Here is a 12,967-nt window from a genome sequence, read left to right on the forward strand (position 1 = left end):
TACTCTCACTCCCTCTTGTGAGACTACCAGAATCACAATTAGGTGCTGGACAATCAACAACAGGAAGACACTGGAACTCACCAAAAAAGATACCCCACATCCAAAGACAAAGGAGTAGCCACAATGAGATGGTAGGAGGGGCACAATCACAGCAAAATCTAACCCGATAACTGCTGGGTGGGTGACTCACAGACTGGAGAACACTTATACCACAGAAGTCCACCCACTGGAGTGAAGGTTCTGAGCCCCACGTCAGGCTCCCCAACCTGGGGGTCTGGCAACTGGAGGAGGAATTCCTAGAGAATCAGACTTTGAAGGCTAGTGGGATTTGATTGCAGGACTTTGACAGGACGGGGGGAAACAGAGATTCCACTCTTGGAGGGCACACACAAGGTAGTGTACACATCAGGACCCAGGGGAAGGAGCAGAGACCCCATAGGAGACTGAACCAGACCTACCTGCTAGTGTTAGAGGGTCTCCTGCAGAGGCGGGGGGTGGCTGTGGCTCACCGTGGGGACAAGGACACTGGCAGCAGAAGTTTGGGAAGTACTCCTTGGCGTGAGTCCTCCCAGAGTCCACTATTAGCCCCACCAAAGAGCCTGGGTAGGCTCCAGTGTTGGGTTGCCTCAGGCTAAACAACCAACAAGGAGGGAACCCAGCCCCACCCGTCAGCAGTCAAGTGGATTAAAGTTTTACTGAGATCTGCCCACCAGAGCAACACCCAGCTCTACCCACCACCAGTCCCTCCCATCAGAAAACCTGCACAAGCCTCTTAGACAGCCTCATCCACCAGAGGGCAGAGAGCAGAAAGAAGAAGAAATACAATCCTGCAGCCTGTGGAACAAAAACCACATTCACAGAAAGATAGACAAAATGAAAAGGCAGAGGGCTATGTACCAGATGAAGGAACAAGATAAAACCCCAGAAAAACAACTAAATGAAGTGGAAATAGGCAACCTTCCAGAAAAAGAATTCAGAATAATGATAGTGAAGATGATCCAGGATCTCGGAAAAACAATGGAGGCAAAGATCGAGAAGATGCAAGAAATGTTTAACAGGGCTTCCCTGGTGGCGCAGTGGTTGAGAGTCCGCCTGCCGATGCTGGGGACATGAGTTTGTGCCCCGGTCCAGGAAGATCCCACATGCCGCGGAGCGGCTGGGCCCATGAGCCATGGCCGCTGAGCCTGCATGTCCGGAGCCTGTGCTCCACAATGGGAGAGGCCACAACAGTGAGAGGCCCACGTACCGCAAAAAAAAAAAAAAAAGAAAAAGAAATGTTTAACAAAGACCTAGAAGAGTTAAAGAACAAACAAACAGAGATGAACAATACAATAACTGAAATGAAAACTACACTAGAAGGAATCAATAGCAGAATAACTGAGGCAGAAGAACTGATAAGTGACCTGGAAGACAGAATGGTAGAATTCACTGCTGCAGAAGAGAAAAAAGAAAAAAGAATGAAAAGAAATGAAGACAGCCTAAGAGACCTCTGAGACAACATTAAACACAACAACATTCACATTATAGGGGTCCCAAAAGGAGAAGAGAGAGAGAAAGGACCCGAGAAAATATTTGAAGAGATTATAGTCGAAAACTTCTATAACATGGGAAAGGAAATAGCCACCCAAGTCCAGGAAGTGCAGAGTCCCATACAGGATAAACCCAAGGAGAAACATGCCGAGACACATAGTAATCAAATTGGCAAAAATTAAAGCAAAGAAAAATTATTGAAAGCAGCCAGGGAAAAATGACAAATAACATACAAGGGAACTCCCATAAGGTTAACCGCTGATTTCTCAGCAGAAACTCTACAAGCCAGAAGGGAGTGGCATGATATACTTAAAGTGATGAAAGGGAAGAACCTACAACCAAGATTACTCTACTCGGCAAGGATCTCATTCAGATCTGATGGAGAAATCAAAAGCTTTACAGATGAGCAAAAGCTAAGAGAATTCAGCACCACCAAACCAGCTGTACAACAAATGCTAAAGGAACTTCTCTAAGTGGGAAAGACAAGAGAAGAAAAGACCTACAAAACAAACCCCCCAAAATTAAGAAAATGGTCATAGGAACATACATATCCATAATTACCTTAAACATGAATGGATTAAATGCTCCAACCAGAAGACACAGGCTTGCTGAATGGATACAAAACAACACCCATATATATGCTGCTACAAGAAACCCACTTCAGACCTAGGGACACATTCAGACTGAAAATGAGGGGATGGAGAAACATCGTCCATGCAAATGGAAATCAAAAGAAAGCTGGAGTAGCAATACTCATATCAGATAAAATAGACTTTAAAATAAAGAATGTTACAAGAGACAAGGAAGGACACTACATAATGATCAAGGGATCAATCCAAGAAGAAAATATAACAATTATAAATATATATGCACCCAACATAGGACCACCTCAATATATAAGGCAACTGCTAACAGCTGTAAAAGAGGAAATCAACAGTAACATAATAATAGTGGGGGACTTTAACACCTCACTTACACCAATGGACAGATCATCCAAAATAAAAATAAATAAGGAAATAGAAGCTTTAAATTACACAACAGACCAGATAGATTTAATTGATATTTATAGGACATTCCATTCAAAAACAGCAGATTACACTTTCTTCTCAAGTGCACATGGAACATTCTCCAGGATAGATCACATTTTGGATCACAAATCAAGCCTCAGTAAATTTAAGAAAATTGAAATCATATCAAGCATCTTTTCTGACCACAACGCTATGAGATTAGAAATGAATTACAGGGGAAAAATGTAAAAAACACAAACACATGGAGGCTAAACAATACGTTACTAAATAACCAAGAGATCACTGAAGAAATCAAAGAGGAAATCAAAAAATACCTAGAGACAGATGACAATGAAAACACAACAATCCAAAACCTATGGGATGTAGCAAAAGCAGTCTTAAGAGGGAAGTTTATAGCTATACAAGCCTACCTCAAGAAACACGAAAAATCTCAAATAAACAATCTAATCTTACACCTAAAGGAACTAGAGAAAGAAGAACAGACAAAACCCAAAGTTAGCAGAAATAAAGAAATCATAAAGATCAGAGCAGAAGTAAATGAAATAGAAACAAAGAAAACAATAGCAAAGATCAATAAAACTAAAAGCTGCTTCTTTGAGAAGATAAACAAAATTGATAAGTCATTAGCCAGACTCATCAAGAAAAAGAGGGAGAGGACTCAAATCAATAAAATTAGAAATGAAAAAGGAGAAGTTACAACAGACACCGCAGAAATACAAAGCATGCTAAGGGACTATTACAAGCAACTCTATGCCAATAAAATGGACAACCTGGAAGAAATGGACAAATTCTTAGAAAGGTATAACCTTACAAGACTGAACCAGGAAGAAATAGAAAATATGAACAGACCAATCATAAGTAATGAAATTGAAACTGTGATTAAAAATCTTCCAAAAAAAAAAAAAGCCCAGGACCAGATGGCTTCACAGGTGAATTCTATCAAACATTTAGAGGAGACCTAACACCCATCCTTCTCAAACTCTTCCAAAAATCTGCGGCGGAAGGAACACTCCCAAACTCATTCTATGAGGCCACCATCACCCTGATACCAAAACCAGACAAAGATACTACAAAAAAAGAAAATTACAGACCAATATCACTGATGAATATACATGCAAAAATCCTCAACAAAATACTAGCAAACAGAATCCAACAATGCATTAAAAGGATCATACACCATGATCAAGTGGGGTTTTTCCCAGGGATGCAAGGATTCTTCAATATACACAAATCAATGTGATATACTATATTAACAAATTGAAGAATAAAACCCATATGATCATCTCAATAGATGCAGAAAAAGCTTTTGACAAAATTCAATACCCATTTATGAAAAAAACTCTCCAGAAAGTGGCATAGAGGGAACCTCCCTCAACATAATAAAGGGTGTGTACGACAAACCCACAGCAAACATCATTCTCAATGGTGAAAAACGGAAAGCATTTCCTCTAAGATCAGGAACAAGACAAGGATGTTCACTCTCACTGCTATTATTCAACATAGTTATGGAAGTCCTAGCCTTGGCAATTAGAGAAGAAAAAGAAATAAAAGGAATATAAATTGCAAAAGAAGAAGTAAAATTGTCACTGTTTGCAGATGACATGATACTATACATAGAGAATCCTAAAGATGCCACCAGAAAACTACTAGAGCTAATCAATGAATCTGGTAAAGTTTCAGGATACAAAATTAATGCACAGAAATCTCTTGCATTCCTATACACTAATGATGAAAAATCTGAAAGAGAAATTAAGGAAACACTCCCATTTACCATTGCAACAAAAAGAATAAAATACCTAGGAGTAAACCTACCTAAGGAGACAAAAGACCTGTATGCAGAAAACTCTAAGACACTGATGAAAGAAATTAAAGATGATACCAACAGATGGAGAGATATACCATGTTTTTGGAATGGAAGAATCAATATTGTGAAAATGACTATACTACCCAAAGCAATCTACAGATTCAATGCAATCCTTGTTAAATTACCAATTGCATTTTTTACAGAACTAGAACAAAAAATCTTAAAATTTGTATGGAGACACAAAAGACCCCGAATAGCCAAAGTAGTCTTGAGGGAAAGAAACAGAGCTGGAGGAATCAGACTCCCTGACTTCAGGCTATACTACAAAGCTACCGTAATCAAGACAATATGGTACTGGCACAAAAACAGAAACATAGATCAATGGAACAAGACAGAAAGCCCAGAAGTAAACCCACGCACCTATGATCAACTAATCTATGACAAAGGAGGCAAGGATATACAATGGAGAAAAGACAATCTCTTTAATAAGTGGTGCTGGGAAAACTGGACAGCTACATGTAAAAGAATGAAATTAGGACACTCCCTAACACTATACACAAAAATAAACTCAAAATGGATCAGAGACATAAATGTAAGACCGGACACTATAAAAAAACTCTTAGAGGAAAACGTAGGAAGAACAATCTTTGACATAAATCACAGCAAGATCTTTTCTGATCCACCTCCTAGAGCAATGGAAATAAAAACAAAAATAAACAAATGGGACTTAATGAAACTTAAAAGCTTTTGCACAGCAAAGGAAACCATAAGCAAGATGAAAAGACAACCCTCAGAATGGAAGAAAATATTCACAAAAGAATCAACGGACAAAGGATTAATCTCCAAAATATATAAACAGCTCATGCAGCTCAATATTAAAAAAACAGGGCTTCCCTGGTGGCGCAGTGGTTGAGAGTCCGCCTGCCGATGCAGGGGACGTGGGTTCGTGCCCTAGTCCGGGAAGATCCCACATGCCGCAGAGCAGCTAGGCCTGTAAGCCATGGCCGCTGAGCCTGTGCATCCAGTGCCTGTTGCTCCGCAGAGGGAGAGGCCACAACAGTGAGAGGCCTGCCTAACGCAAAAAAAAAAAAAAAAAAAAAAAAAACCCAATCCAAAAATGGGCAGAAGACCTAAATAGACATTTCTCCAAAGAAGACACACAGATGGCCAAGAAGCACATGAAAAGCTGTTCAACATCACTAATTATTAGAGAAATGCAAATCAAAACTACAATGAAGGGCTTCCCTGGTGGCGCAGTGGTTGAGAATCTGCCTGCCAGTGCAGCGGACATGGGTTCGAGCCCTGGTCTGGGAAGATCCCACATGCCATGGAGCAACTAGGCCCGTGAGCCACAACTACTGAGCCTGAGCGTCTAGAGCCTGTGCTCTGCAACAAGAGAGGCCATGATAGTGAGAGGCCCACGGACCGCGATGAAAAGTGGCCCCTGCTTGCCGCAACTAGAGAAAGCCCTCGCACAGAAATGAAGACCCCAAACGAAGACTCTAGTCAAAAATAAATAAATAAATAATTTTTAAAAAAAACTACAATGAGGTATCACCTCACACCAGTTAGAATGGGCTTCAGCAGAAAATGTACAAATAACAAATGCTGGAGAGGGTATGGAGAATAGAGAACCCTCTTGCACTGTTGGTGGGAATGTAAACTTATACAGCCACTATGGAGAACAGTTTGGAGGTTCCTTAAAAAACTAAAAATAGAATTACCATATGATCCAGCAATCCCACTACTGGGCATATACCCTGAGAAAACCATAATTCAAAAAGACACATGCACCCCAATGTTCACTGCAGCACTATTTACAATAGCCAGGTCATGGAAGCAACCTAAATGCCCATCAACAGACGAATGGATAAAGAAGACGTGGTACATATATACAATGGAATATTACTCAGCCATAAAAAGGAACGAAATTGGGTCATTTGTTGAGACGTAGATGGATCTAGAGACTGTCATACAGAATGAAGTAAGTCAGAAAGAGAAAAACAAATATCATATATTAACGCATACATGTGGAACCTAGAAAAATGGTACAGATGAACCGGTCTGCAGGGCAGAAATTGAGACACAGATGTAGAGAACAAACGTATGGACACCAAGGGGGGAAAACCACGGGGTGTTGGCGATGGTGGTGTGATGAATTGGGTGATTGGGATTGACATGTATACACTGATGTGTATAAAATTGATGACTAATAAGAATCTGCTGTATAAAAAAAAAGAAAAAAAACCTAAAAAAAAAAGACAAATCAAAGAAAAAAGCAAGAAATGTAAAAGTGAAACTTTAATGCCTGTTTCATCACAAGGGCCCCTTTATCATTTCACATCCATGAGCTCTGTGAATGGTTTAAAACAGTGGTTCTCAAATGTCACCTGAGCATCCCTGGAGTCCCAAGACCCAACCATTCAAGGGGTCCAAGAGGCCAAAACTATTTTCACAATAACAGTAAAGGTTATTTCCATTCTCATTCTGTTTTAAGTGTACAGTGGAGTTTTCCAGAGACAAGATATGTGATAACATCATAGTTCTAATGGCTAATAGAATGTGTGATTGTGTGTGCTTGTATTTTAATTTTTTCAGTTTTATGTTCCAATACAGTAAACATCAGTAGATACAACCTACTTAAACAAAAGTTCCTTGGAATTCTCAATAATTTTTAAAAGTATAAAAGGATCCTATATCTGGATCATAAAAGAAATAACAAATAAATAAATAAAAGGATCTTAAAGACAAAAACTTTCAGAATTACTGTTTTAAAAGATTGTGTCTATCAAATTGTCAGTAAGGTATGATGACTTTCCCCCACTTTTAATTATCAAAGACCACACACACACACACACACACACACACACACACAGAGTCTGCTAATCAAAACATCTGGTTGGCTTAAGCTCATCGTGTAACACCACTAAAATGAAATAATTAAAGTTGAAATACAATTGACATGTTAGCAAGTGAAGCTTTACTCTAGGTAAAGGTCAGAATTCAAATAAGCATTTTATAGAACTGGAAAAATCTTAGAATCTAATAATTAACCTCTGAGAATCCCTAAGAAGTACAGTGATTCCAAACTGAGAACTTTAGGGTAGTGAAACATACATAGAAACATCTGAGTTAAAGCTTACATTTTAACAATATCTTTTACTTATGCTTGTAATTATCTTTTTTTCAAAACATGGATACCAACAATAACGTGCCTTATTTATGTCAAATCCTTCAATTAAATTTGCAAAAACAAACAAAAAAAAGAATTAGGAATATGAAGACTGTGAGAATTTCAAATATTTTAGTGTACCTCTTTCCAGAGGTAAATTTGCACTGCAAAATTTACCTGATCTGGATGTCTGTAAATCCTTCATTCCTACTGTTTTATTAGGAACAGAATCTTTCACTCCAACTGCAGACTGAATGGGTTTTGAAACAAGTTGATTAATGAATAATGTACATTTGATACAATCTGTAGTTAATAATTCAAGATAAAAATATAAGTTGTTACCTTCAAGTGAGGATATTTTTCAGGAGAGTCTAAAAGGCAAAAGGGACATAGAATCAATTACACGTAACTATGAAAGCCAACTATATATTCATGCAGTTAGTACTGAGCAGAATCCTCATGCTTGGCCTTGGCAGTGAATACTTCAGCTTTTGGTGTTTTGTTTCTTGGGGGAAGTTAGGACAGCAACAAGACAGACATATGAATCCACTATAGATACTGAAGAAAAAATAGGAGTACAGGTTTAACAAAACATGCAGTTAAGATTTCAAAAGTAAGATTATGTTCCAAAAGCCTTTATAAAATGGAAAAATGCACATGTACCAATGTGAACATGCTGACTGATGAGGAGAAAAGTGATCTTTAATCAGAGGAACAAATCATGACCCCGAGAAGGTAAATGTGAAAGCTGATGGTAAAATGTAACAGCATATCTTGAATGCAATACAGCAGCATCATTTACACCATTATACTACAAGTATTTATCATGTTCTTAAATTTGTCCTGTAATTTAGGAAGTGCACAGTTGGGATGACAGTTCAGTTGAATGTATAATTCATTTCTAATCAGAGAAAGTGTTATGAACTGATCAGCTTGGATATATACTTGTAGAATAATAGTTCATAAAAATATTCATTTTTTTTCCATACCCATGTGGGCTACTGGTATGCCTACATTTCTTGGCTCCTCTAGTTTAGTCATCTTAAAGTCTCTTGATCCACTCATGCAAGAAGGTATATAAGACACATCTAAGAAATAACGTATTATAAGTTTTCAATATCGAAGTACGATGATCAAAAAGGAAAAAATAAATTTTACTGCCACAGAATTATTAGGTATTAAAAATCTTTCATATTTCAAAATCAGTGTAGTATTTACTGAAAATAACAATTTTAGCATTTAGGGAATGAACCCTATTAATTTCTTTTGTTTCCAAAATTAGTTTGGTTTAGTATATCATGCTAATGTTTAAAAGGATTTTTGTGAAACAGTTATCATCAAAAAATTAGCTGTGGGCTTCCCTGGTGGCGCAGTGGTTGAGAGTCCGCCTGCCGATGCAGGAGACGCGGGTTCATGCCCCGGTCCGGGAGGATCCCACATGCCGCGGAGCGGCTGGGCCCGTGAGCCATGGCCGCTGAGCCTGCACGTCCGGAGCCTGTGCTCCGCAACGGGAGAGGCCACAACAGTGAGAGGCCCACGTACTGCAAAAAAAAAAAAAAAAAGATCTCACATGCCAAGCCGAGCAGCCAAAACAAAAACCTATCTTAAAAAAAAAAAAATAGCCAATGCTTCCATATTCAAATTAATCTCATTTGAATAACACATACCAACACAACATATACCTTTGATGCCTGATAGTTACAAGGAGGAGCTGGAGTTTTTACCTCAATTCTAGCACCCACTCCTGCTTCCAGTATTCTCTGGAGCAGCAAAGACCTAACCTTGTTTCAGTGTAAATACACTGAAGTCATCTAACAAGAGTTCTCTCAAGTTTCCTCATCACTTCCACAATCACCTCCCTAACACCTTTCTTTCCTCCCTCCTTCCTTTCACTATATTCTTTCCTCTTCAAAGGTAGTCTCTGGATCTGTGGTCTTAACTCTTCCCCTTTTACATTCTTTTTATGGATCATCCGCACCACTTCTTTTTTCCTCTTTGCTTAGCAGTGGTACCTTACATCTATAAGTTCTACTTCAACGCTTTGCTTCCCTCTGGCTATAAACACGCTAGGAAAGAAAAACAAAATAATGCTTTTCCTTGATCCTGTTGTCTTGAACTATCCAGTGGCTCCTCTTCCAGATTTCTCTAAATGCAAGCCTACACCCTTGCTACTCTGAGAGCTTGTCAGAAATGCATAATCCCAGACTCGCTGCTCAGCATGTGCACTTTTCAAGGTCCCCAAGGGACTAATTAAAATTTGAGAAACTGATCTATGAGTCTGCTTCTACATTCCCACAGTAAGAGTGGGAAAGCTTTACTGTTCTTCTCTGACAAGTTTTGGTGCTGGAAGCTCACTTCAAATTTGTCTCACGTTTCAAATACTCTTCTCTTCCTTTTTCTTTCTTTTTTTTTTTTTTTTTTTTTTTGCGGTACGCGGGCCTCTCACTGCTGTGGCCTCTCCCATTGCAGAGCACAGGCTCAGGACGCGCAGGCTCAGCGGCCATGGCTCACGGGCCCAGCCTCTCCGCGGCACGTGGGATCCTCCTGGACCGGGGCACGAACCCGCGTCCCCTGCATTGGCAGGCGGGCTCTCAACCACTGAGCCACCAGGGAAGCCCCTTCCTTTTTCTAAAGACCTATTTTACTTTGCCACCCTCCTCCACAGACCCCTGCTTCCTTTTCCTTCATTTACTCCCTGTAACCTCTGCCTCTCTCATTCTTTATTCCCTCTTTCCTCTTCCTCATTTCCCGACTTTCCTTAGGTTGTAGAGAACCTTGAAACGGAACTAATAATTTAGCTCCTTAAAGGGGACTCTCAATTTAATCTGTGGCTGACACCAGATAAGATACACAGCTTCCCTCCTTTTCTCGTCTTTTTCCTCATTTGACAGGTGATTTTCTTTTTTGCTGTTTTTTACATCAACAGTGTTATATTTTTTAATAGTTTTCAGAATATAAGCTGCATAGCTTTTTAGAATAAAAAATGATATGACTTCAGGTACATGCTTTAGGACACTTGGTTAAACAACAAGCAAACTGTGTCTTTGAGGACCACCTCAAAAGGGTAGCACACTTCACAGTGTAACTTGATAACAGACATGGAGATAGATGATTATATCATGGCATGTTGTCTACAAAAGAACATCTGGACAGTCAGAACTTAAATAGAACACAGCACACAGTTAAGCATTCATGCACTGCTTTTTGGCCAAATAAAAACTGCTTAAAAACTGTTGATGGATTTTTGACTTGAAAAAAAGATGTAGCTGCTTAGTTCTTCTGATACAGCACTTCTTTTCCAGAATGAGACAGGCTCAGTTCAACCTGAAATCAGTGTGAGGAATGATTCTTCCTCTTAACTGACAGGTGATTTTCTTTGGCTATTAGAATATATCAGAATTCCCATTTTAAAGCAACATGCTGTCAAATGACTTTTTCATAAAAATACAGTTCTTACCTTCTACTTGTACATTTAATACATTTTTTCCTCTTTGACCTGCAGCTCCAGATAAATGATCAACATACTTCTGTGGAAGACTCTCAGAGATACTCTGTTAAAATTGATATTAATAATGAGTTGCATAAAGATTTCCTAATCCCCTTCTAATACCTGAAAATACCCTACTTTTTAAAAATTTCCTACTTTACAAGCAATTAGATTTAAAAATAACAGAAGCATGGATTGAAAACCCAAACATTTAAATAGAAAACTTCATATATACTCTCTAGATCAAGTCTATCTTTTACCCTCATTTGGCTACTGACTCTGTAAACTGAGCATGGAAAGCCAGAGGAATTATTTTTCACAGACAAAATACTGACTTATAGGCACATTTCAGCAAAGAATTAACTTCAAAACACCTAACTCTACTTTGTATTCCCTGTCAAAAGAAGAGAGTATTTTTTAAAATATATGTATTTAAATAAATTCTTTAATAAGTACACTTGCTATAAATTTAAAATATTTCTAAAGACAGAAATTTTTTAGTATTAAAATAATATACTTGGCATGAAAAGAAACCATGAAGTATGTCATGTTGAGCATAAACACAACACTGTAGAAGCTGCTTCATTTAGGTGAACAAAGGCTTAAAATTTGATAAAATTTTTATTGATAGGAAAAATAGTTGAATAAAATAGCGAAGTAGTAAGGAAAACTTTTAGGTTTAAATAACAGCAAAAAATTTAAATATAGTTATGCAACTCTTCAAAAAAGTATAGCAAGCTTTAATAAGGGAAGAATAAGAACATTTATTTATTAATCATCTAAATGTGCCAAGCTTTTATTATGCACATTTTATTTTTTACATGCAACAACAATGATATGATTGTAAGGACAGTTACCCCACTTCCTGGTCATTCCAAGATGCGAGAGTGAAACGACGCACAGATGGGATCTGCTGTTCTCTCTGTCCAGAATGTCCCTCCCCTGGACCCTCACATGACTGGCTCCTTCCCATCCTCCCCTTGGTAGCTTTTCTCACATGCAGATCTTTTCTGACTACCTAAATTCCACTCCCACTCCCACTCCCATCCCCATCCTAACTACAAACTGTCTCAATGTTGTCTAACGTAACATTCTCCATTTCTTTACATGAAGGACTTAACAGTGACTTATAAAGGATTCCTGTTTGGCTTTATGTTCCCACCACTACAGCCTAACCCCTCAATTGGTACAGTCAGTGTCGAACTCCCCAGCACATAGTTGGTATTCAATAACAGGAATTTATTTAAGATCAAAACATTTAAAATGTCGAGAGCACCTCAAGTACCAAAGCACTTGATACCTATAGGAGATCTCCAATAACAGTCTACAGAAACTTAACATACCCCAAACTAGAAATCCACATGCCCGTTCTAATTTTCCTATTCTTAACACTACTGTCATTTTATTGTCCTTCAGGTTTTAAAAAAGTGCCCCAGCATTTAGTGAATCACTAATTGCCACTGTGATCATTTTTGTCTTACATTTCTATAGCACCCTTTACAGTTTACAATGTGTGTTCACAGCTGTTATCACATCTGTTCCCTACACATACCTGAGAAGTGGGTACCAGTACCATTTTTACGAAGGAGGTCACTGACGCTCACCCAGGGTAGACAAGTTTTTCCAAGATCCCACAGCTAGTGACAGAACCAGGATGCTACCATGTCTTTTAACTTTAAACACAGTGCTGTATCACTGCAGCAGCTGCCTATATCTAACAGATCAGGCCCTTATTATCTCTTTCCATAGCTGTCACCTTACAACAGGTCATCATTACTTTATATTTAAGTTACTTCAAGTACGGCTGCCATAAATGTACTCAACGCACACTAGCTTAACTAGCCAAAATGGTGTGTACTTATTAAAACATCACTAAACCAAACTGTTGTTATTATAACGCCACATACTTATTATTCCCCATTCTTTTGCTTCTCTTGAAATGTTCC

The 12,967-nt window shown here is 38.6% G+C and overlaps 1 protein-coding gene across 2 annotated transcripts in view; it reads right to left on the reverse strand.

The window, feature by feature from the left end:
• Window positions 1-12,967, reverse strand: part of ANKRD26 (ankyrin repeat domain containing 26) — a 93,695-nt gene that overhangs the window by 49,619 nt on the left and 31,109 nt on the right. For both annotated transcript variants that reach the window (XM_059056664.2, XM_067030267.1), the window contains 4 exons: window positions 10,992-11,085; window positions 8,524-8,622; window positions 7,877-7,905; window positions 7,712-7,784 (listed from right to left, as the gene is read on the reverse strand). In XM_059056664.2, coding sequence (XP_058912647.1) covers window positions 7,712-7,784; window positions 7,877-7,905; window positions 8,524-8,622; window positions 10,992-11,085 — 295 coding nt within the window. The remainder of the gene's footprint in view (window positions 1-7,711; window positions 7,785-7,876; window positions 7,906-8,523; window positions 8,623-10,991; window positions 11,086-12,967) is intronic.

The sequence above is a fragment of the Kogia breviceps genome, chromosome 3 (assembly GCF_026419965.1).
Source record: "Kogia breviceps isolate mKogBre1 chromosome 3, mKogBre1 haplotype 1, whole genome shotgun sequence".
Classification (NCBI taxonomy): Eukaryota; Metazoa; Chordata; class Mammalia; order Artiodactyla; family Physeteridae; genus Kogia; species Kogia breviceps.